General features: G+C 45.8%; 1 protein-coding gene across 7 annotated transcripts in view; it reads right to left on the bottom strand.

Annotated features, from left to right (window-relative positions):
* The window catches only part of LOC109903041 (SH3-containing GRB2-like protein 3-interacting protein 1), a 213007-nt gene that overhangs the window by 34692 nt on the left and 155488 nt on the right, over window positions 1-22827 (bottom strand). For 5 of the 7 annotated variants that reach the window (XM_031785653.1, XM_031785649.1, XM_031785663.1 and 2 more), the window contains 9 exons: window positions 22585-22657; window positions 21838-21862; window positions 21203-21268; window positions 20758-20824; window positions 19955-20139; window positions 15816-15827; window positions 3779-3790; window positions 840-861; window positions 637-721 (listed from right to left, as the gene is read on the bottom strand). In XM_031785653.1, coding sequence (XP_031641513.1) covers window positions 637-721; window positions 840-861; window positions 3779-3790; window positions 15816-15827; window positions 19955-20139; window positions 20758-20824; window positions 21203-21268; window positions 21838-21862; window positions 22585-22657 — 547 coding nt within the window. Of the gene's footprint in view, window positions 1-636; window positions 722-839; window positions 862-3778; window positions 3825-15815; window positions 15828-19954; window positions 20140-20757; window positions 20825-21202; window positions 21269-21837; window positions 21863-22584; window positions 22658-22827 lie in introns of those variants that run through there. The other 2 variants (XM_031785650.1, XM_031785662.1) reach the window with 2 other exon arrangements.

Raw genomic sequence — 22827 nt, 5'->3', positions numbered from 1 at the left:
GGGATGTACCTGGGGGTTGGGGCATTGGGGAGGGGCGAGTCTGTGACAGGTCAGTGGGGGACAGACAGGGATGTACCTGGGGGTTGGGGCATTGGGGAGGGGCAAGTCTGTGACAGGTCAGTGGGGGATAGACAGGGATGTAGCTGGGGTTTGGGGCATTGGGGAGGGGCGAGTCTGTGACAGGTCAGTGGGGGACAGACAGGGATGTACCTGGGGGTTGGGGCATTGGGGAGGGGCGAGTCTGTGACAGGTCAGTGGGGGACAGACAGGGATGTACCTGGGGGTTGGGGCATTGGGGAGGGGTCGGGGGCATAGCTGACAGATGAAAAGGGGACAGACCTGGATGTACCTGGGGGTTGGGGCATTGGGGAGGGGGTGTGGGCGTAGCTGACAGATGAAAAGGGGACAGACAGTGATGTACCTGGGGGTTGGGGCATTGGGGAGGGGGTTTGGGCGTAGCTGACAAATGAAAAGGGGACAGACAGTGATGCACCTGGGGGTTGGGGCATTGGGGAGGGGTGTGGGCGTAGCTGACAGATGAAAAGGGGACAGACAGTGATGTACCTGGGGGTTGGGGCATTGGGGAGGGGGTGTGGGCGTAGCTGACAGATGAAAAGGGGACAGACAGAGACGTACCTGGGGGCTTGTAGCACCGGGGCTGCTAACGTGGGGGCTGCAATGGGTGCAGAACGTCTTGGCCGAGCTACCTGTATCTCTTCACCTGAGGAGAGATTCATTCACAGACATTCACCTCAACTGCCTCACACACACTAAAACAGAAACTAGTCAATAAGCATTTAGCGACAACAAAAACAAGATAAGAAATCTTAGATACTTACTACAGTCCTTATTCATCAACCCCTGTAATAAAAACATGCATTTGTAAAAAGACAACATAAAAACATATCACACTAGATTTTATACTCAAATGGCTTATATGGAAATATTAAAGGGGTTTAACATCCATGAGTAACATCATGTTGAATGTTCACATTACATACAGTAATTCCAGGAGGGAGCCTGTCTACTAGCGAAGGTCAGAAGATGGTCTCTATAACCTTAGAATGAGCTAATCGGATGAGCCCATTGGCTGCCCTGTCTCCACGGGGGAAGTGGATGACTAATATTAGACCTATTCACTCAGAAATACTGTGGAACAATCTAGTAGCTATAGGCCTTAGGACTTACGAGCTGACATGTTTTTTTAAATAAATAAAACAATGCACATTTCTGCATGGAAGGGAGTGTAGAATATTACTTGTTGTTGCTGAAAATGACACAAAATGCAGTTACATTAATTAAATTCATATTTGATAATTGTATAATAGCCATTAGAATCCATTCTACAGCTTTCTAGCATGAGTCTCAATAGGCACAGAACGAGTAGGTCTTTAAAGCCTCATGTAAGCCCAAGACATTGCACAACCTGCACAGCATTTTTAATTTATTTTTAATTTATTTCACCTTTATTTAACCAGGTAGGCTAGTTGAGAACAAGTTCTCATTTGCAACTGCGACCTGGCCAAGATAAAGCAAAGCAGTGTGACACAAACAACACAGAGTTACACATGGAGTAAACAATAAACAAGCCAATAACACAATAAACAAATCAATGACACAGTAGACAGACAGTGTGTGCAAAAGGCATGAGGAGGAAGGCAATAAATAGGCCATAGAAGCGAATAGTTACAATTTAGCAGAATAACACTGGAGTGATAAATGAGCAGATGAACATGTGCAGGTAGAGATACTGATGTGCAAAAGAGCAGAAAAGTAAATCAAATAAAAACAGGGGGATGGGGATGAGGTAGATAGATTGGGTGGGCTATTTACAGATGGACTATGTACAGCTGCAGCGATCGGTTAGCTGCTCAGATAGTTGATGTTTAAAATTAAAATAAAAGTCTCCAACTTCAGCGATTTTCGCAATTCGTTCCAGTCACTGGCAGTAGAGAACTGGAAGGAAAGATGGCCAAATGAGGTGTTGGCTTTGGGGATGATCAGTGAGATATACCTGCTGGAACGTGTGCTACGGGTGGGTGTTGTTATCGTGACCAGTGAACTGAGATAAGGCAGAGCTTTACCTAGCAAAGATTTATAGATGACCTGGAGCCAGTGGGTCTGGCGATGAATATATAGCGAGGGCCAGCCGACTAGAGCATACAGGTCGCAGTGGTGGGTGGTATAAGGTGATTTGGTAACAAAACGGATGGCACTGTGATAGACTGCATCCAATTGGTTGAGTAGAGTGTTGGAAGCTATTTTGTAGATGACATCGCCGAAGTCGAGGATCGGTAGGATGGTCAGTTTTACACGGGTAAGTTTGGCGGAGTAGTAAGTTAAGGAGACTTTGTTGCGGAATAGAAAGACGATTCTAGATTATATTTTTGATTGGAGATGTTTAATATGAGTCTGGAAGGAGAGTTTACAGTCTAGTCAGACACCTAGGTATTTGTGACCTGTTGTGACCTGTTGCCACAAGAAAAGGGCAACCAGTGAAGAACAAACACCGTTGTAAATACAACCTACATTTATGTTCATTTATTTTCCCTTTTGTACTTTAAATATTTGCACATAATATGACATTTGAAATGTCTTTATTCTTTTTTAACTTTTGTGAGTGTAATGTTTAATGTTAAATAGTTTTTTTTATTCACTTTTGTTTATTATCTATTTCACTTGTTTCGGCAATTTTAAACATGTTTATCATGCCAATAAAGTCCTTAAATTGAGAGAGAGAGAGAGAGAGAGAGAGAGAGCGAGAGAGAGAGAGAGAGAGAGAGAGAGAGAGAGAGATGGAGTAGATGAGGGGACAGAATGGGGAGGGGTATAGGGGAGAGAGAGCGAGAGCGAGAGAGAGATGGGGTAGATGAGGGGACAGAATGGGGAGGGGTATAGGGGAGAGAGAGCGAGAGATATAGATGGGGTAGATGAGATGGGGATGGAATGGGGGGTGGTATAGGGGAGAGAGAGAGAGAGAGATGGGGTAGATGAGATGGGGACGGAATGGGGAGGGGTATAGGGGAGAGAGAGAGAGATGGGGTAGATGAGGTGGGGACGGAATGGGGAGGGGTATAGGGGAGAGAGAGAGAGATAGAGAGAGATGGGGTAGATGAGGTGGGGACGGAATGGGGAGGGGTATAGGGGAGAGAGAGAGAGATGGGGTAGATGAGGTGGGGACGGAATGGGGAGGGGTATAGGGGAGAGAGAGAGAGAGAGAGATGGGGTAGACCAAGACAGAGAGTGATGCTTGTTAGTCAGGATACAGTGCATGAAATAACTCTCAATCAGAAATGACAAGAAGGAAAAGAGAGGGAGGAGAAAGAAGGAGGGAGGGAGAGAGAGAGAGAGAGCGAGAGAGAGAGAGGGAGGGAGGGGATCAGCTGAGGTGTGTCTGAATTGACAGATCAAAGGGTAAATCTGTCAACATGGAGTGATTCTCAAAAGTCCTTCGTCGATTGCATCATCTCCTCCCATCCTCTCCCCAACTCCTCAAAATGTCAAGAGGAAGGTGAAGAGAGAAGGCAAGGAGAGAGGACACAAGGAGTCAAAGAAAGACTGAGATTCACCCAGGGACAAGACAAAACAGGACAAGGGACAGGGACAGGACAAAGACAAAACCTGTATCTTCTTAGCCATATTTTCCTGATCTGTCACATCAGCAATCAACCCAACCCCTCTCCACTCCCCCAGCAGGTTACAGGAAGCACAGAGGGACAAAAAGTGTTTGTTATTTACCCCAGCCCAGGGAAACAGAACGGAACGGAGGAACACTTACCGGGCTACGTCTCTGTGACCAGCAAAAAGGAAGAGAGAACAGACACCTGGTCAGAGAGTGACAAATCAGTAAAGGACACTTCTCCAACACAACAGTTACACTCACAACCACAGTGACACTCCCAACACAACAGTGACATTCCCAACCAGAGCATGTAAGTGTAGTTGAGCTGTTGGAAATCCCGCTCAGTGCTCAGCGCTCCATGTCCTTTCCAACCGCTCCATTAAAAACCGCTCCACACTCACTGGAAAAAAACTGCTGGTCTAAATTCGCCCCATTCATTAAAATCCCAATTTAACCAGCAGCCATTTGTTTGTGATACCTGGACCTATCATTTAGTTGTGAAGTATTGAAACCAAACCATATGGATTTGAATGAAAAGTATTTGAATAAACATGAAAAGGTGAATGTAAGAAGTGCAAATCATTTCAAATTGTCTACATGTCATATTAAACAGCATATAAACTGTAAATAGGTCAGGAGCCAGACAGGGAGCCTAAGAAATAACTAACAAAAATGAATTATTTTGGCTATAGTATTATTATTTCAAGTCTATAGCCTACAAAGAAAAACATTGTGAAGCATTTGCGAGTGCGACACAATAGTTTTATTTAATCATTATAGTCTATAAATTGCCCATATAGGCTTGGACTTACTTCAAATTAAATAAACATTAAATGAAAAATGACTTATTAGTGCCTTTTAATTACATTTTTTAATTGATTTTTAGAAACACGAGTTTGGCCAGTCTGTGGCTTCAGACTCATGCGATGGTGCCTGGAGAGCCGGTCAGCAGTGGATCATCTCCTCACTTGGAGAGCCACTGGGGATGTGTAACACCCTTAAGGGCCACTCTCGCCAGGCTGGGCAGAGATGCACAGTTGTTTTCAAATGTTTCTATAGGTAGGCCTAAATGTTAAAGCTGAGACTGTGAACGATGTAGACAAAGGGGTTTAATGTTTCCACAGAACATTGAGACCTGATGTGGGCTATCTTATTTCCTGTATGATTCTGGTTGTATACAATTATTGATAACACCTTATTCAAAAGTGTAAAGGTGTGAATGTGTTTTGCTTATTAGGCCAAATAACCCAATCACAACTGAAAAGCTCCAAAATCAATCAAATCCCCCCAAAATGGTCTGCTGCGTGGTCCCATGGTGTTTATACTTGCGCACTATTGTTTGTACAGATAAACTTGGTACCTTCAGGCATTTGGAAATTGCGCCCAAGGATGAACCAGAGGTTCTTTTGATTTGCCCATGAAGTCAAGCAAAGAGGCACTGAGTTTGAAGGTAGGCCTTGAAATACATCAAAAGGTACACCTCCAATTGACTCAATTGATCTCAATTAGCCTATCAGAAGCTTCTAAAGCCATGGCATAATTTTCTGAAATTTTCCAAGCTGTTTAAAGACAGTCAACTTAGTGTATGTAAACTTCTGACCCACTGGAATTGTGATAAGTGAAACAATCTGTCTGTAAACAATTGTTGGAAAATGTACTTGTGTCATGCACAAAGTAGATGTCCTAACCGACTTGCCAAAACTATAGTATGTTAACAATACATTTGTGGAGTGGTTGAAAAACAAGTTTTAATGACTCCAACCTAGTGTATATAAACTTCTGACTTCAACTGTATATACTGACACTTAGTAATCTACCCAGCTCCTTCCTTTCTTTTAGCATGTGCATGCAGTAAGTACACCATCATGTTTATGATGGGTTTTTTCTTCATTTTTCACAATGATTCTTTAGTTGTGGACTCTACATCACCACACTCCCTCTCTACTTTAGTTGTGGACTCTACATCACCACACTCCCGCTCTACTTTAGTTGTGGACTCTACATCACCACACTCCCTCTCTACTTTAGTTGTGGACTCTACATCACCACACTCCCTCTCTACTTTAGTTGTGGACTCTACATCACCACACTCCCGCTCTACTTTAGTTGTGGACACTACATCACCACACTCCCTCTCTACTTTAGTTGTGGACTCTACATCACCACACTCCCTCTCTACTTTAGTTGTGGACTCTACATCACCACACTCCCTCTCTACTTTAGTTGTGGACTCTACATCACCACACTCCCGCTCTACTTTAGTTGTGGACTCTACATCACCACACTCCCTCTCTACTTTAGTTGTGGACTCTACATCACCACACTCCCTCTCTACTTTAGTTGTGGACTCTACATCACCACACTCCCGCTCTACTTTAGTTGTGGACACTACATCACCACACTCCCTCTCTACTTTAGTTGTGGACTCTACATCACCACACTCCCTCTCTACTTTAGTTGTGGACTCTACATCACCACACTCCCTCTCTACTTTAGTTGTGGACTCTACATCACCACACTCCCTCTCTACTTTAGTTGTGGACTCTACATCACCACACTCCCTCTCTACTTTAGTTGTGAACTCTACATCACCACACTCCCTCTCTACTTTAGTTGTGGACACGACATCACCACACTCCCTCTCTTCTTTAGTTGTGGACACTACATCACCACACTCCCTCTCTTCTTTAGTTGTGGACTCTACATCACCACACCCCCTCTCTTCTTTAGTTGTGGACACTACATCACCACACTCCCTCTCTTCTTTAGTTGTGGACTCTACATCACCACACCCCCTCTCTTCTTTAGTTGTGGACACTACATCACCACACTCCCTCTCTTCTTTAGTTGTGGACTCTACATCACCACACTCCCTCTCTTCTTTAGTTGTGGACACTACATCACCACACTCCCTATCTACTTTAGTTGTGGACTCTACATCACCACACTCCCTCTCTACTTTAGTTGTGGACACTACATCACCACACTCCCTCTCTTCTTTAGTTGTGGACACTACATCACCACACTCCCTCTCTTCTTTAGTTGTGAACTCTACATCACCACACTCCCTCTCTACTTTAGTTGTGAACTCTACATCACCACACTCCCTCTCTTCTTTAGTTGTGGACACTACATCACCACACTCCCTCTCTTCTTTAGTTGTGGACACTACATCACCACACTCCCTCTCTTCTTTAGTTGTGGACACTACATCACCACACTCCCTCTCTTCTTTAGTTGTGAACTCTACATCACCACACTCCCTCTCTACTTTAGTTGTGGACTCTACATCACCACACTCCCTCTCTTCTTTAGTTGTGGACACTACATCACCACACTCCCTCTCTTCTTTAGTTGTGGACACTACATCACCACACTCCCTCTCTTCTTTAGTTGTGGACACGACATCACCACACTCCCTCTCTTCTTTAGTTGTGGACACTACATCACCACACTCCCTCTCTACTTTAGTTGTGGACACTACATCTCCACACTCCCTCTCTTCTTTAGTTGTGGACACTACATCACCACACTCCCTCTCTTCTTTAGTTGTGGACTCTACATCACCACACTCCCTCTCTACTTTAGTTGTGGACTTTACATCACCACACTCCCTCTCTACTTTAGTTGTGGACACGACATCTCCACACTCCCTCTCTACTTTAGTTGTGGACACTACATCACCACACTCCCTCTCTTCTTTAGTTGTGGACACTACATCACCACACTCCCTCTCTACTTTAGTTGTGGACACTACATCACCACACTCCCTCTCTTCTTTAGTTGTGGACACTACATCACCACACTCCCTCTCTTCTTTAGTTGTGGACTCTACATCACCACACTCCCTCTCTTCTTTAGTTGTGGACACTACATCACCACACTCCCTCTCTACTTTAGTTGTGGACACTACATCACCACACTCCCTCTCTTCTTTAGTTGTGGACACTACATCACCACACTCCCTCTCTTCTTTAGTTGTGGACACTACATCACCACACTCCCTCTCTACTTTAGTTGTGGACACTACATCACCACACTCCCTCTCTACTTTAGTTGTGGACACTACATCACCACACTCCCTCTCTTCTTTAGTTGTGGACTCTACATCACCACACTCCCTCTCTTCTTTAGTTGTGGACTCTACATCACCACACTCCCTCTCTTCTTTAGTTGTGGACACTACATCACCACACTCCCTCTCTTCTTTAGTTGTGGACACTACATCACCACACTCCCTCTCTTCTTTAGTTGTGGACACTACATCACCACACTCCCTCTCTTCTTTAGTTGTGGACACTACATCACCACACTCCCTCTCTTCTTTAGTTGTGGACACTACATCACCACACTCCCTCTCTACTTTAGTTGTGGACACTACATCACCACACTCCCTCTCTTCTTTAGTTGTGGACACTACATCACCACACTCCCTCTCTACTTTAGTTGTGGACTCTACATCACCACACTCCCTCTCTACTTTAGTTGTGGACTCTACATCACCACACTCCCTCTCTTCTTTAGTTGTGGACACTACATCACCACACTCCCTCTCTACTTTAGTTGTGGACTCTACATCACCACACTCCCTCTCTACTTTAGTTGTGGACTCTACATCACCACACTCCCGCTCTACTTTAGTTGTGGACACTACATCACCACACTCCCTCTCTACTTTAGTTGTGGACTCTACATCACCACACTCCCTCTCTACTTTAGTTGTGGACTCTACATCACCACACTCCCTCTCTTCTTTAGTTGTGGACACTACATCACCACACTCCCTCTCTACTTTAGTTGTGGACTCTACATCACCACACTCCCTCTCTTGCTCTTGGACCTCATCTTTGTTAGTCACCTTGATTTAGCACCTGTGTGTTTTACCAGTTTCTTTATGGAAATATTTATTGAACTCCATGACAGTAGCTACAGTAAGGAGCTGTAGCAGCACACAAGTAGACTACAAATGCATGCTAAGCCGGGCATGCCCTGAGCTGGTGAAGTTAGCGCTTCCTCCCTCTGCTGCAGCTATGCTCCACTCACATACTCTGCTCCCATCACAATACTGATACACTCCCAACACAACCATGATACTCCCAACAGAACACTGATACACTCCCAACACAACCATGACACTCCCATCACAATACTGATACACTCCCAACACAACCATGACACTCCCAACACAATACTGATACACTCCCAACACAACCATGACACTCCCATCACAATACTGATACACTCCCAACACAACCATGATACTCCCAAAAGAACACTGATACACTCCCAACACAACCATGACACTCCCAACAGAACACTGATACACTCCCAACACAACCATGACACTCCCAACAGAACACTGATACACTCCCAACACAACCATGACACTCCCAACAGAACACTGATACACTCCCAACACAACCATGACACTCCCAACACAACACTGATACACTCCCAACACAACCATGACACTCCCAACAGAACACTGATACACTCCCAACACAACCATGACACTCCCAACAGAACACTGATACACTCCCAACACAACCATGACACTCCCAACACAACACTGATACACTCCCAACACAACCATGACACTCCCAACAGAACACTGATACACTCCCAACACAACCATGACACTCCCAACACAACCATGACACTCCCAACAAAACACTGATACACTCCCAACACAACCATGACACTCCCAACAGAACACTGATACACTCCCAACACAACCATGACACTCCCAACACAACCCTGATACACTCCCAACACAACCATGACACTCCCAACAAAACACTGATACACTCCCAACACAACCATGACACTCCCAACACAACCATGACACTCCCAACACAACCATGACACTCCCAACACAACCATGACACTCCCAACAAAACACTGATACACTCCCAACACAACCATAACACTCCCAACAGAACACTGATACACTCCCAACACAACCATGACACTCCCAACACAACACTGATACACTCCCAACACAACCATGACACTCCCAACAGAACACTGATACACTCCCAACACAACCATGACACTCCCAACACAACCATGACACTCCCAACACAACCATGACACTCCCAACACAACCATGACACTCCCAACACAACACTGATACACTCCCAACACAACCATGACACTCCCAACACAACACTGATACACTCCCAACACAACCATGACACTCCCAACAGAACTCTGATACACTCCCAACACAACCATGACACTCCCAACACAACACTGATACACTCCCAACACAACCATGACACTCCCAACACAACACTAATACACTCCCAACACAACCATGACACTCCCAACAGAACACTGATACACTCCCAACACAACCATGACACTCCCAACACAACACTGATACACTCCCAACACAACCATGACACTCCCAACAGAACTCTGATACACTCCCAACACAACCATGACACTCCCAACACAACACTGATACACTCCCAACACAACCATGACACTCCCAACACAACACTAATACACTCCCAACACAACCATGACACTCCCAACAGAACACTGATACACTCCCAACACAACCATGACACTCCCAACACAACACTGATACACTCCCAACACAACCATGACACTCCCAACACAACACTGATACACTCCCAACACAACACTGATACACTCCCAACACAACACTGATACACTCCCAACACAACCATGGCACTCCCAACACAACCATGACACTCCCAACACAACCATGACACTCCCAACAAAACACTGATACACTCCAAACACAACCATGACACTCCCAACAGAACACTGATACACTCCCAACACAACCATGACACTCCCAACACAACCATGACACTCCCAACACAACCATGACACTCCCAACAAAACACTGATACACTCCCAACACAACCATGACACTCCCAACAGAACACTGATACACTCCCAACACAACCATGACACTCCCAACACAACACTGATACACTCCCAACACAACCATGACACTCCCAACACAACCATGACACTCCCAACACAACCATGACACTCCCAACAAAACACTGATACACTCCCAACACAACCATGACACTCCCAACACAACCATGTCACTCCCAACACAACCATGACACTCCCAACACAACCATGACACTCCCAACAGAACACTGATACACTCCCAACACAACCAACACAACACTGATACACTCCCAACACAACCATGACACTCCCAACACAACCATGACACTCCCAACAAAACACTGATACACTCCCAACACAACCATGACACTCCCAACACAACACTGATACACTCCCAACACAACCATGACAATCCCAACAAAACACTGATAGACTCCCAACACAACCATGACACTCCCAACAGAACTCTGATACACTCCCAACACAACCATGACACTCCCAACACAACCATGACACTCCCAACACAACACTGATACACTCCCAACACAACCATGACACTCCCAACAAAACACTGATACACTCCCAACACAACCATGACACTCCCAACACAACCATGACACTCCCAACACAACCATGACACTCCCAACACAACACTGATACACTCCCAACACAACCATGACACTCCCAACACAACACTGATACACTCCCAACACAACCATGACACTCCCAACAGAACTCTGATACACTCCCAACACAACCATGACACTCCCAACACAACAATGATACACTCCCAACACAACCATGACACTCCCAACACAACACTAATACACTCCCAACACAACCATGACACTCCCAACAGAACACTGATACACTCCCAACACAACCATGACACTCCCAACACAACACTGATACACTCCCAACACAACCATGACACTCCCAACACAACCATGACACTCCCAACACAACCATGACACTCCCAACACAACACTGATACACTCCCAACACAACCATGGCACTCCCAACACAACCATGACACTCCCAACACAACCATGACACTCCCAACAAAACACTGATACACTCCAAACACAACCATGACACTCCCAACAGAACACTGATACACTCCCAACACAACCATGACACTCCCAACACAACCATGACACTCCCAACACAACCATGACACTCCCAACAAAACACTGATACACTCCCAACACAACCATGACACTCCCAACAGAACACTGATACACTCCCAACACAACCATGACACTCCCAACACAACACTGATACACTCCCAACACAACCATGACACTCCCAACACAACCATGACACTCCCAACACAACCATGACACTCCCAACAAAACACTGATACACTCCCAACACAACCATGACACTCCCAACACAACACTGATACACTCCCAACACAACCATGACACTCCCAACAAAACACTGATAGACTCCCAACACAACCATGACACTCCCAACGGGAACTCTGATACACTCCCAACACAACCATGACACTCCCAACACAACACTGATACACTCCCAACACAACCATGACACTCCCAACACAACAGTAATACACTCCCAACACAACCATGACACTCCCAACAGAACCATGACACTCCCAACAGAACACTGATATACTCCCAACACAACACTGTTACACTCCCAACACAACACTGTTAGTCTCCGAACACAACACTGCTAGACTCCCAACAGTGCACTGTTACACTCCCAACAGAACACTGTTACACTCCCAACACAACACTGTTAAAACTCCCAACAGAACACTGATACACTCCCAACAGAACACTGCTACACTCCCAACAGAGCACTGTTAGACTCTCAACAGAATACTGTTAGACTCCCAACAGAACACTGCTACACGCCCAACAGAACACTGCTACACTCCCAACAGAACACTGCTAGACTCCCAACACAACAGTTACACTCCCAACAGAACACTGTTAGACTCCCAACAGAACACTGTTAGACTCCCAACAGAACACTGTTAGACTCCCAACAGAACACTGTTAGACTCCCAACAGAACACTGTTAGACTCCCAACACAACAGTTACACTCCCAACAGAGCACTGTTAGACTCTCAACAGAACACTGTTAGACTCCCAACAGAACACTGTTAGACTCCCAACAGAACACTGTTAGACTCCCAACAGAACACTGTTAGACTCCCAACACAACAGTTACACTCCCAACAGAACACTGCTACACTCCCAACAGAACACTGTTAGACTCCCAACAGAACACTGCTACACTCCCAACAGAACACTGCTACACTCCCAACAGAACACTGCTACACGCCCAACAGAACACTGCTACACTCCCAACAGAACACTGCTACACTCCCAACAGAACACTGCTACACGCCCAACAAGACACTGCTACACGCCCAACAGAACACTGCTACACTCCCAACAGAACACTGCTACACTCCCAACAGAACACTGCTACACGCCCAACAGAACACTGCTACACGCCCAACAGAACACTGCTACACTCCCAACAGAACACTGCTACACTCCCAACAGAACACTGCTACACTCCCAACAGAACACTGCTAGACTCCCAACACAACAGTTACACTCCCAACAGAACACTGCTACACTCCCAACAGAACACTGCTAGACTCCCAACACAACAGTTACACTCCCAACAGAACACTGCTACACTCCCAACAGAACACTGCTAGACTCCCAACACAACAGTTACACTCCCAACAGAACACTGTTAGACTCCCAACAGAACACTGCTAGACTCCCAACAGAACACTGTTAGACTCCCAACACAACAGTTACACTCCCAACAGAACACTGCTACACTCCCAACAGAGCACTGTTAGACTCCCAACACAACAGTTACACTCCCAACAGAACACTGCTACACTCCCAACAGAACACTGCTAGACTCCCAACACAACAGTTACACTCCCAACAGAACACTGTTAGACTCCCAACAGAACACTGCTAGACTCCCAACAGAACACTGTTAGACTCCCAACACAACAGTTACACTCCCAACAGAACACTGCTACACTCCCAACAGAGCACTGTTAGACTCCCAACACAACAGTTACACTCCCAACAGAAGACTGCTACACTCCCAACAGAGCACTGTTAGACTCCCAACAGAACACTGTTAGACTCCCAACAGAACACTGTTAGACTCTCAACAGAACACTGTTAGACTCTCAACAGAACACTGTTAGACTCCCAACAGAACACTGCTAGACTCCCAACAGAACACTGTTAGACTCTCAACAGAACACTGTTAGACTCCCAACAGAACACTGTTAGACTCCCAACAGAACACTGCTACACTCCCAACAGAACACTGCTACACTCCCAACAGAACACTGCTACACTCCCAACAGAGCACTGTTAGACTCTCAACAGAACACTGTTACACTCCCAACAGAGCACTGTTAGACTCTCAACAGAACACTGTTACACTCCCAACAGAGCACTGTTAGACTCTCAACAGAGCACTGTTAGACTCTCAACAGAACACTGTTAGACTCTCAACAGAACACTGTTAGACTCTCAACAGAACACTGTTAGACTCCCAACAGAACACTGCTAGACTCCCAACACAACAGTTACACTCCCAACAGGAGAGATACAGTATTGTTGTAGTGATGCGTGCATGTGTGTGCCTGCAAGATCATGTGTTGTTCTGTATGTGTATGTTGAGAGAGAAATCACAGTCATCCACAGTCCATAATAGCTGAACCTCTCTGCTACTCTGTGGACCTGCTGTGGCTTCATTCAGCTGCATCTTGCAGAGCCGTCTTTCTCCCATCTCTTCCTTCTGTTGTCTCCTATCATCTCTCCCTCCCTTCATTTATTCCCCATTCAGTCTCCAAGCAGACAGATTTACATCTTAGCGAAGGTCACTGGACAGCAGTGTTAAATCCTACGCCCATCAGTACTCACTCAGAGCAACCTGTTCTCCACAAATCCTGGTTCACCTCTACACCTGAGTGTGTTGTATTGCTATTGCATATTTCTCTTACTCTATTACAATGGATCCAATGGACACCCACCTGACATGCAATAACATAGTCCTTAGAGAGAAAAGTTAGTACGCTGAATCACAAACCTGAAGGGAGAAAACTGACATGGAACAAGAGGGCAATTCATGCTAACAGAGGGACAGAGGGACAGAGGGACAGAGGGACAGAGGGACAGAGGGACAGAGGGACAGACAGAGGGACAGACAGACAGACAGACAGACAGACAGACAGACAGACAGACAGACAGACAGACAGACAGACAGACAGACAGACAGACAGACAGACAGACAGACAGACAGACAGACAGACAGACAGACAGACAGACAGACAGACAGACAGACAGACAGACAGACAGACAGACAGACAGACAGACAGACAGACAGACAGACAGACAGACAGACAGACAAGACAGACAGACAGACAGACAGACAGACAGACAGACAGACAGACAGACAGACAGACAGACAGACAGACAGACAGACAGACAGACAGACAGACAGACAGACAGACAGACAGACAGACAGACAGACAGACAGACAGACAGACAGACAGACAGACAGACAGACAGACAGACAGACAGACAGACAGACAGACAGACAGACAGACAGACAGACAGACAGACAGACAGACAGACAGACAGACAGACAGACAGACAGACAGACAGACAGACAGACAGACAGACAGACAGACAGACAGACAGACAGACAGACAGACAGACAGACAGACAGACAGACAGACAGACAGACAGACAGACAGACAGACAGACAGACAGACAGACAGACAGACAGACAGACAGACAGACAGACAGACAGACAGACAGACAGACAGACAGACAGACAGACAGACAGACAGACAGACAGACAGACAAGACAGACAGACAGACAGACAGACAGACAGACAGACAGACAGACAGACAGACAGACAGACAGACAGACAGACAGACAGACAGACAGACAGACAGACAGACAGACAGACAGACAGACAGACAGACAGACAGACAGACAGACAGACAGACAGACAGACAGACAGACAGACAGACAGACAGACAGACAGACAGACAGACAGACAGACAGACAGACAGACAGACAGACAGACAGACAGACAGACAGACAGACAGACAGACAGACAGACAGACAGACAGACAGACAGACAGACAGACAGACAGACAGACAGACAGACAGACAGACAGACAGGAAAGAGCACAGAGAAAGATCGTACACAAGAAAGAAAGACAGACAATATGACAAGAACAGGCTTACCGGACTACTCCTCTACAGAAGATAGCATCATACATAAGGGAGAGGAAGAAAAAGAGAGGGTAGAAAAAAAGGGGAAGAAGGGTAGAGAAGGACAAAGGGAGGGGGCAGGACAGAAAGACAGAGGAGGGGAGAGAGGAGGTAGAGGGGATACTATGTCAGTGGAGATAACCTACAATCACATACAAAGCTATGAGCAGAAATTACCAATGGGTAATATGGAGGTGAATATTGACTGACTAAACAAACATATATCATGTCAATAGGTTTCTTCTCTGCCAAATGAGAACATCCGAGGTGAGAACACAAGTATCCACCATCTACCAACATGTTTATCCATTTCAGTTTCCACACCCATCCGTTCATCTATCTACAGTATATTGACACGCAACTTTGATCTGATGAGTGACTGTATGTTTAATCAATGGTCTAATCAAACTCCATGGCTTCAGGGATAGTTGATGAACACAAGGAAACTCCAGTGATACATCTACTGTACTGTGGAAAGGCCTATGGGAGGTTAATCTGCTCTCACACATATTGTCTTCCTCCGTCTCTCCTTCTGTATTCTCAACAGCCATCACCCTCCAACAACAACACATTCAACTTTAATACAGAGAGATAGAGGCCAAGGGAGAGAAAGAGGGAGGGAGAGAGAGAGGTCAAGGGAGAATGAGAGCGAGAGAATGCAGGAGAGAGAGAGAGAGAGAGAGAGAGAGAGAGAGAGAGAGAGAGAGAGAGAACGTGGGAGCAAGAGAAAGCGAGGGGTAGTGAAAGAAATGTGGAAAGAACCTCTTGTTGTTCGGTTTAGCCTGTTAAACTTTGCGCCCTATCCCAGCTCCCCTCAGTCGATTTCATGGTCAAACTGTTTCCAGGACTACCTGGGTAAGCACACATTTGACATAGAGAGGTGCGATCATGTGACTCGTGTTTAATTCATGACTGAGAAAAAAAGAAGAAGTTTCAGCACTCTGGACAGACTGGTGAGGTTTTAAATAGGGGATAGGCTAATTGGCATAGACTTAATCTGGAGAGAACAGGACAGAGTTGACACTGTTTTCTACTCAGACGTGGGAGTTGGAATCATGGCTTGGGGATAAATAACTGCCCAGTGTAACTGCCCAGTGTTTCCAGATTTCTATGATATAATGACCTATAATTAATTAAGAGTGAAATCATTTTCCTTGCAAAAAATGGTGATTAATTATGTTAAAAAGCAGCTTTTCTGTGTTGAAATAGTGTGGGCTTACCCCAATAACAATATTATTGTGAGTAGACTGCTGATTGGCCAACTTATCCTCCTCAAGAGGATATCATCCTCTATGAGGAAATAGCAAGCATTTTTTAATGCTGTTTAAGATACAAGTTTGAGGTGTTTTTATTTTTATGTTTCTCTCCAGTTCATGCTTTGGCTACAAATACAAGTATAGGATGAGTCACCAACAGCAAGTCAGTTAAGAACAAATTCTTATTTACAATGACAACCTACACCGGCCAAATGACAGCCTACACCGGCCTAATGACAGCCTACACCGGCCAAATGAAAGCCTACACCGGCCAAATGACAGCCTACACCGGCCAAATGACAGCCTACACCGGCCAAATGACAGCCTACACCGGCCAAATGACAGCCTACACCGGCCAAATGACAGCCTACACCGGCCTAATGGCAGCCTACACCGGCCTAATGGCAGCCTACACCGGCCTAATGACAGCCTACACCGGCCTAATGACAGCCTACACCGGCCTAATGACAGCCTACACCGGCCTAATGGCAGCCTACACCGGCCTAATGGCAGCCTACACCGGCCTAATGGCAGCCTACACCGGCCTAATGACAGCCTACACCGGCCAAATGACAGCCTACACCGGCCAAATGACAGCCTACACCGGCCTAATGACAGCCTACACCGGCCAAATGACAGCCTACACCGGCCAAATGACAGCCTACACCGGCCTAATGACAGCCTACACCGGCCTAATGACAGCCTACACCGGCCAAATGACAGCCTACACCGGCCTAATGACAGCCTACACCGGCCAAATGACAGCCTACACCGGCCAAATGACAGCCTACACCGGCCTAATGACAGCCTACACCGGCCAAATGACAGCCTACACCGGCCAAATGACAGCCTACACCGGCCTAATGGCAGCCTACACCGGCCAAATGACAGCCTACACCGGCCAAATGACAGCCTACACTGGCCTAATGACAGCCTACACCGGCCTAATGGCAGCCTACACCGGCCAAATGACAGCCTACACCGGCCAAATGACAGCCTACACCGGCCAAATGACAGCCTACACCGGCCAAATCTGGACGACGCTGGGCCAATTGTGCGCTGCCCTATGGGACTCCCAATCACGGCCGGTTGTGATACAGCCTGGATTTTGCGTATGAGAATGTGAACTTCAGGCATCAAACTTAGGTGTTAGTGTTAGGCGGCAGGTAGTCTAGCAGGTAGAGCGTTGGGCCAGTAAGCAAAAGCTCGCTGATTCGAACACCCGAGCCAACAAGGTGAACAATCTGACGGTGTGCCCTTGAGCAAGGCACTTAACCCTAATTTGCTGCAGGGGGCGCTGTACCACTATAGCTGACTCTGTAAAGCAACCCAATTCATTGCACCTATCTGGGGGTATGTGACAATAAAACCACACAGCCATTGTATTCTGATCTCTATTGTCAAATCCCTCTACACACAGAGAGAGCCAGGTACACCTTAAGACAACCAAACACCTGCTCACTGTTCTTGGAAAGGGAGCTAGTGGCTAGCTACCGGCTCGACAGCCAGCGGATGGATGAATTATTGAGTCGAAAAGGTTCTCGTATGACCAGAGACTGTCCTTGCGTATGTACAGGACCAGAACCTCACTGTGAATGCCCACTTTCCAGGCTGAATTATTTACACCAGTGTTGACACTGGAGCTAACTGTGCCAACTAGAAAGTTAGAGGTACAGTAGGGTGGAGGAGGAAGGGGGTGGGCATCCCAAAGAGAAACTCCTTCAACTGCTGTCCCTCCCACTCCCCTCTCATCACTGCTATTTTGAGGTTAAGTGAAGCATTTAATTTGAGTGTTTGAATCTCATGGGTTGTCATTGTTATTGCGGTGTGGGAATCTGACCTTAGATCAGCTAAACTCTCTCTCCAGTTCAAAGTGGCTGAGCAGGACCGGCTCTAGTCTTTTGGGGCCCTAAGAGAGATTTGGTTGAAAAAATGTCAATGGGGGCCCCCAGAGGTCAGGGACCCTGGGCACGTGCCCTGCATGACCAGTCGGTATTCGGCCATGATTACTACAATTTTAGATAGCTGGCTAGACTAATTTACCAATTTAAAAATTGTTAGCTGTCATGGCTGTCAAGTGTCTTGACATAACAATAGAAAAATTGCTGATGAACAACCAAGTTTCGAACTTGCACCATTCTACTATTCTAACGCTCAACAGTAAGTTGAGACCCCAACTGAGTTACTAAAAATACAAAATAAATAAACATATTTTGGGGGAGGGTTCGGGGCCCCCTACTGGGCTGGGGCCCTAAGCGACCGCTTATGTTGCTTATGCCTTGAGCCAGCCCTGTGATGGAGACTCAAACACCCCACTGTTGGCAATGGGATAACTGTAATTGGTATCTGAGGGCTCTTCAGAGACATCTGCCTTATACTCCACTCAAGTAATTCATAGTCAGTCCACTGAGGTCACACCAGAAGGCTAAAGACCTGCCAGCCACCACCTCTCCTCTCTCCCCAACCTCCCTACCATCAGCAGTTGTGTAGTAGAGGGTAAACTAACGCATGTCTCTCTAGCTAATTGTCATTCCAGGGATATGGATCGATTGGCTCTGAGATACTATCATTCACTCCCAGACAGGCATATGCATTTGGTAATGAGGAGAAAAGAAACGTAAACAACATGCAGTGAGACAGAGAACCACAAAAAGACATAAACAGAAAGAAATGTGTTGTGAGCCGTGGAAATAACTTCCCTAATAAGCAACAAAACGGTCAAACAGATACAACAGTTCAAACACATTCTAGAAAACAGTTCTATAGTTCTACTTCATAACAACACAGTAACATGAAGAGGAAGTGACATCATGACCCCAGTGAGGACAGAGCAGTGAAGGCGGGGGAGGTACTCACCAGAGGAGAGGGAGACAGAGCTATGTTGCCTATGGAGGCTTTGAGTTCATCTACTGACGGGGCCAAACAGTTGGCACTTTCCGCTGGTAACGGTTTGATCTTGATCTTAAACTTTTTCCGGTGGTCCTCCTCTCCCTCTGACTCGCTGGAGGAGAAGAAGTGCTCCTTGGGGGGTTTGGGGCCGGGTGGGTCGCCGTTAAGGACAGCAATTGTTTCAATGCTGAAGGTCATAGGTGATAGGAGTAGGGTGAAGTTGCCCCTAGATGCTGATCTGGGGTCAGTTTAGTATTTTCCACACTAATGGTTAAGGTTAGAATTGGGGGAGGGGAAGCTGATCCTAGATCTGTACCTAGGATAAACTTTACCCCAGAGAGTGTTTATATATCTAAATCTCTGTCAAATAGCATATACTACAGCATACAACCAGGAGACTGTACAATCTCCTCACAGAACAGTAGGTTATATAAATATCAGACTAATCATTACATATTAATTCCAGGAAGTGTGAGTTGAAGTGATGCTCAGATTTTCCCCGGTAGTCTGTCGGTTTGTTATTGAGTTGAGATGACATTGATGCTTAACGGTGGCTGTTCTGCTACGCTGTTCTGTGATGGCCTGGCTGTCGTGATTCACAGTTAGGTGTTTGCCAGACTAGTTCTGTGGTGGGCTGAATACTAAATGTTTCTGATCTAGTCAGACAGTCATTCACTAATACAGACATACCGACAGAAACAAGTTCAAACTGTAGTGTGATGTAATTCATGTCTAGCTCTATTAGGGTGTATAGTAGATACAAAGGATATCCGATCCTGGCCCCTCCTCCTCATCTGGCCTGAGACTGTAACCTTCATCGTCCACTGTAGGGGTGTTCTGAAACAGACAGAGCAACAGACACACCATATTTACACCATGCTAATCGGGGTTGGGCTCAATTCCATTTCAATTCAGGAAATTAACTGAACATCATGTGCTATGTGCTTGTTACAAGGGTAGAATAATGATTTTTGCTTTAATTACATACTGTATTTGTTGGGCTTAATCCATTTAAATTCTGTCAATTCAGTTTCTGAATGGATTGAATTGAGCGCAACCCTGATGCTACATTGACATACCCCCAGAATGTTAAGAAACGACAGTAAAACAGTAACAGATGGGTCAGAAGAATATCTATTCTCTATAACATATATTGATTGTTTTGTATCATGTGCAATATGAGCTTGTTCAAAGGGTAGAATGCTGGTTCCTTACATATCTGTCCCAGTCGATCTCTCCAGAGAACCCATTGACAGCTGCTCCATTGGCCTTCTTCTGGGACTGAAAACAGAACAACATGACATCACAATGAATCCCACCAATCAGAATTATGTATACGCAACTCATGCACTTCTATACTATTGAGTGATTGGCTATCGCTACTTGATGGCGATGCTACCTATAGGGCAACTAGGTGCATTAAGCTCTAGTGGAGTCTGGTAGTAGAGTAACTATCCTACGCTAGAGGGGACTGCATAGTGTTCAATACCGATTCATTCTGCTGGGGATCCTGAATGATGACGGTCAACAACACAGAGAACACAAATACAATAAAAATCATGTAACAGTTAACAAGTTATTCAATAGACTCATTTCATTTGATTCTAGAGTCTAGAGTCTATTAAAAGGGACAGTAATGTTACAGTGCCGATTCTCTAAAGGACTGAGAGTCTTAAAATGCCACTATTAAATCAAGCTTGTAAATAGCCAGTTATGTCTTCCTCCTTCCAGCAATGACAAACTTCTTTATTGAAAAGGCAACAAGCTAAGATATTATGGACTATTTCTCAGCTGAACAAGTTGTATGATTAATCCATTAGATAAAACATGAACGATTTTGGGATACTTACACCCCCATCTCTGTCAGGGGACCCCCTGAGGAAAAAAAGAGCAAGAGAAAGAAAAAAGGAAGGAAGGAGGGATGGAGACAGGGACAAAGAGAAAGTAAGGATCTTGAAATCCACTTGTCATACAATAAAATAGTTTATATTCAAACTGAAGTGCACTGCCAATTAGCAAAGCAGCACACTGGAATATCACAGTCTATAGGGGCTTTCTCAGGGAAAACTTCACCCACACATAAATACATACACACACAAATACATACACCCAGACGGACAGCAGGCTGGCACACACACACACACACACACACACACACACACGCACACGCACACGCACACGCACACGCACACGCACACGCACACACACCTATCAGTTCTCAGGAGTCATGAATCAAAATGAAAAGTTATCATGCACATACAACCCTGTGAGGTGAATCGATACGTCCCAGACAGAATTAGAGAAAAGACCTGGGCAAGTTAGTGATTGATCACAGTGTGAGCCTCAGCTACAGTTAGTTTCACAGAGGCATGGGCACAGCCTACAGCTGCCAAGGCAACTGTCATCGCATGAGCGGACATTACATCTCAAACTGTAGAGCTCCTCAGGTGGAGCGTTCACGGTCAATAGAACCTCAACTCCCTCCATAGAACATCCACAGCCAGTGGAATCATATGTGGATGACTGCTGTGTATGTGCATCTGCGTGTGTGTGTGTGTATGTGTGCGTGCAAGTGTAAGTTTGACGGGTATACTTACGTGGAGTCATTGTCCTTGTCTCCCTTCTCTTTCTTCCGTATCCCAAAGGCCTTCCTGGTACGTTTTTTCAAACCTGATGACAAACCAGAGGAGAGAGATGATTAAGTGTGTGAAGAACAGATCAAACACAGTCCCACACACAGACGGCGCACACGCACACACACAGTCAAGTTCCGAGCACACAAAATCAACAAGCAGTGTGTGTGTGTGTGTGTATATGTGTGTGTGTCTGTGTTTGTGTGT

This window comes from Oncorhynchus kisutch, linkage group LG13 (assembly GCF_002021735.2).
Source record: "Oncorhynchus kisutch isolate 150728-3 linkage group LG13, Okis_V2, whole genome shotgun sequence".
Taxonomy (NCBI): Eukaryota; Metazoa; Chordata; class Actinopteri; order Salmoniformes; family Salmonidae; genus Oncorhynchus; species Oncorhynchus kisutch.
Note: the sequence above shows the minus strand (reverse complement) of the source record. Positions and strands in the feature narration are given on the sequence as shown.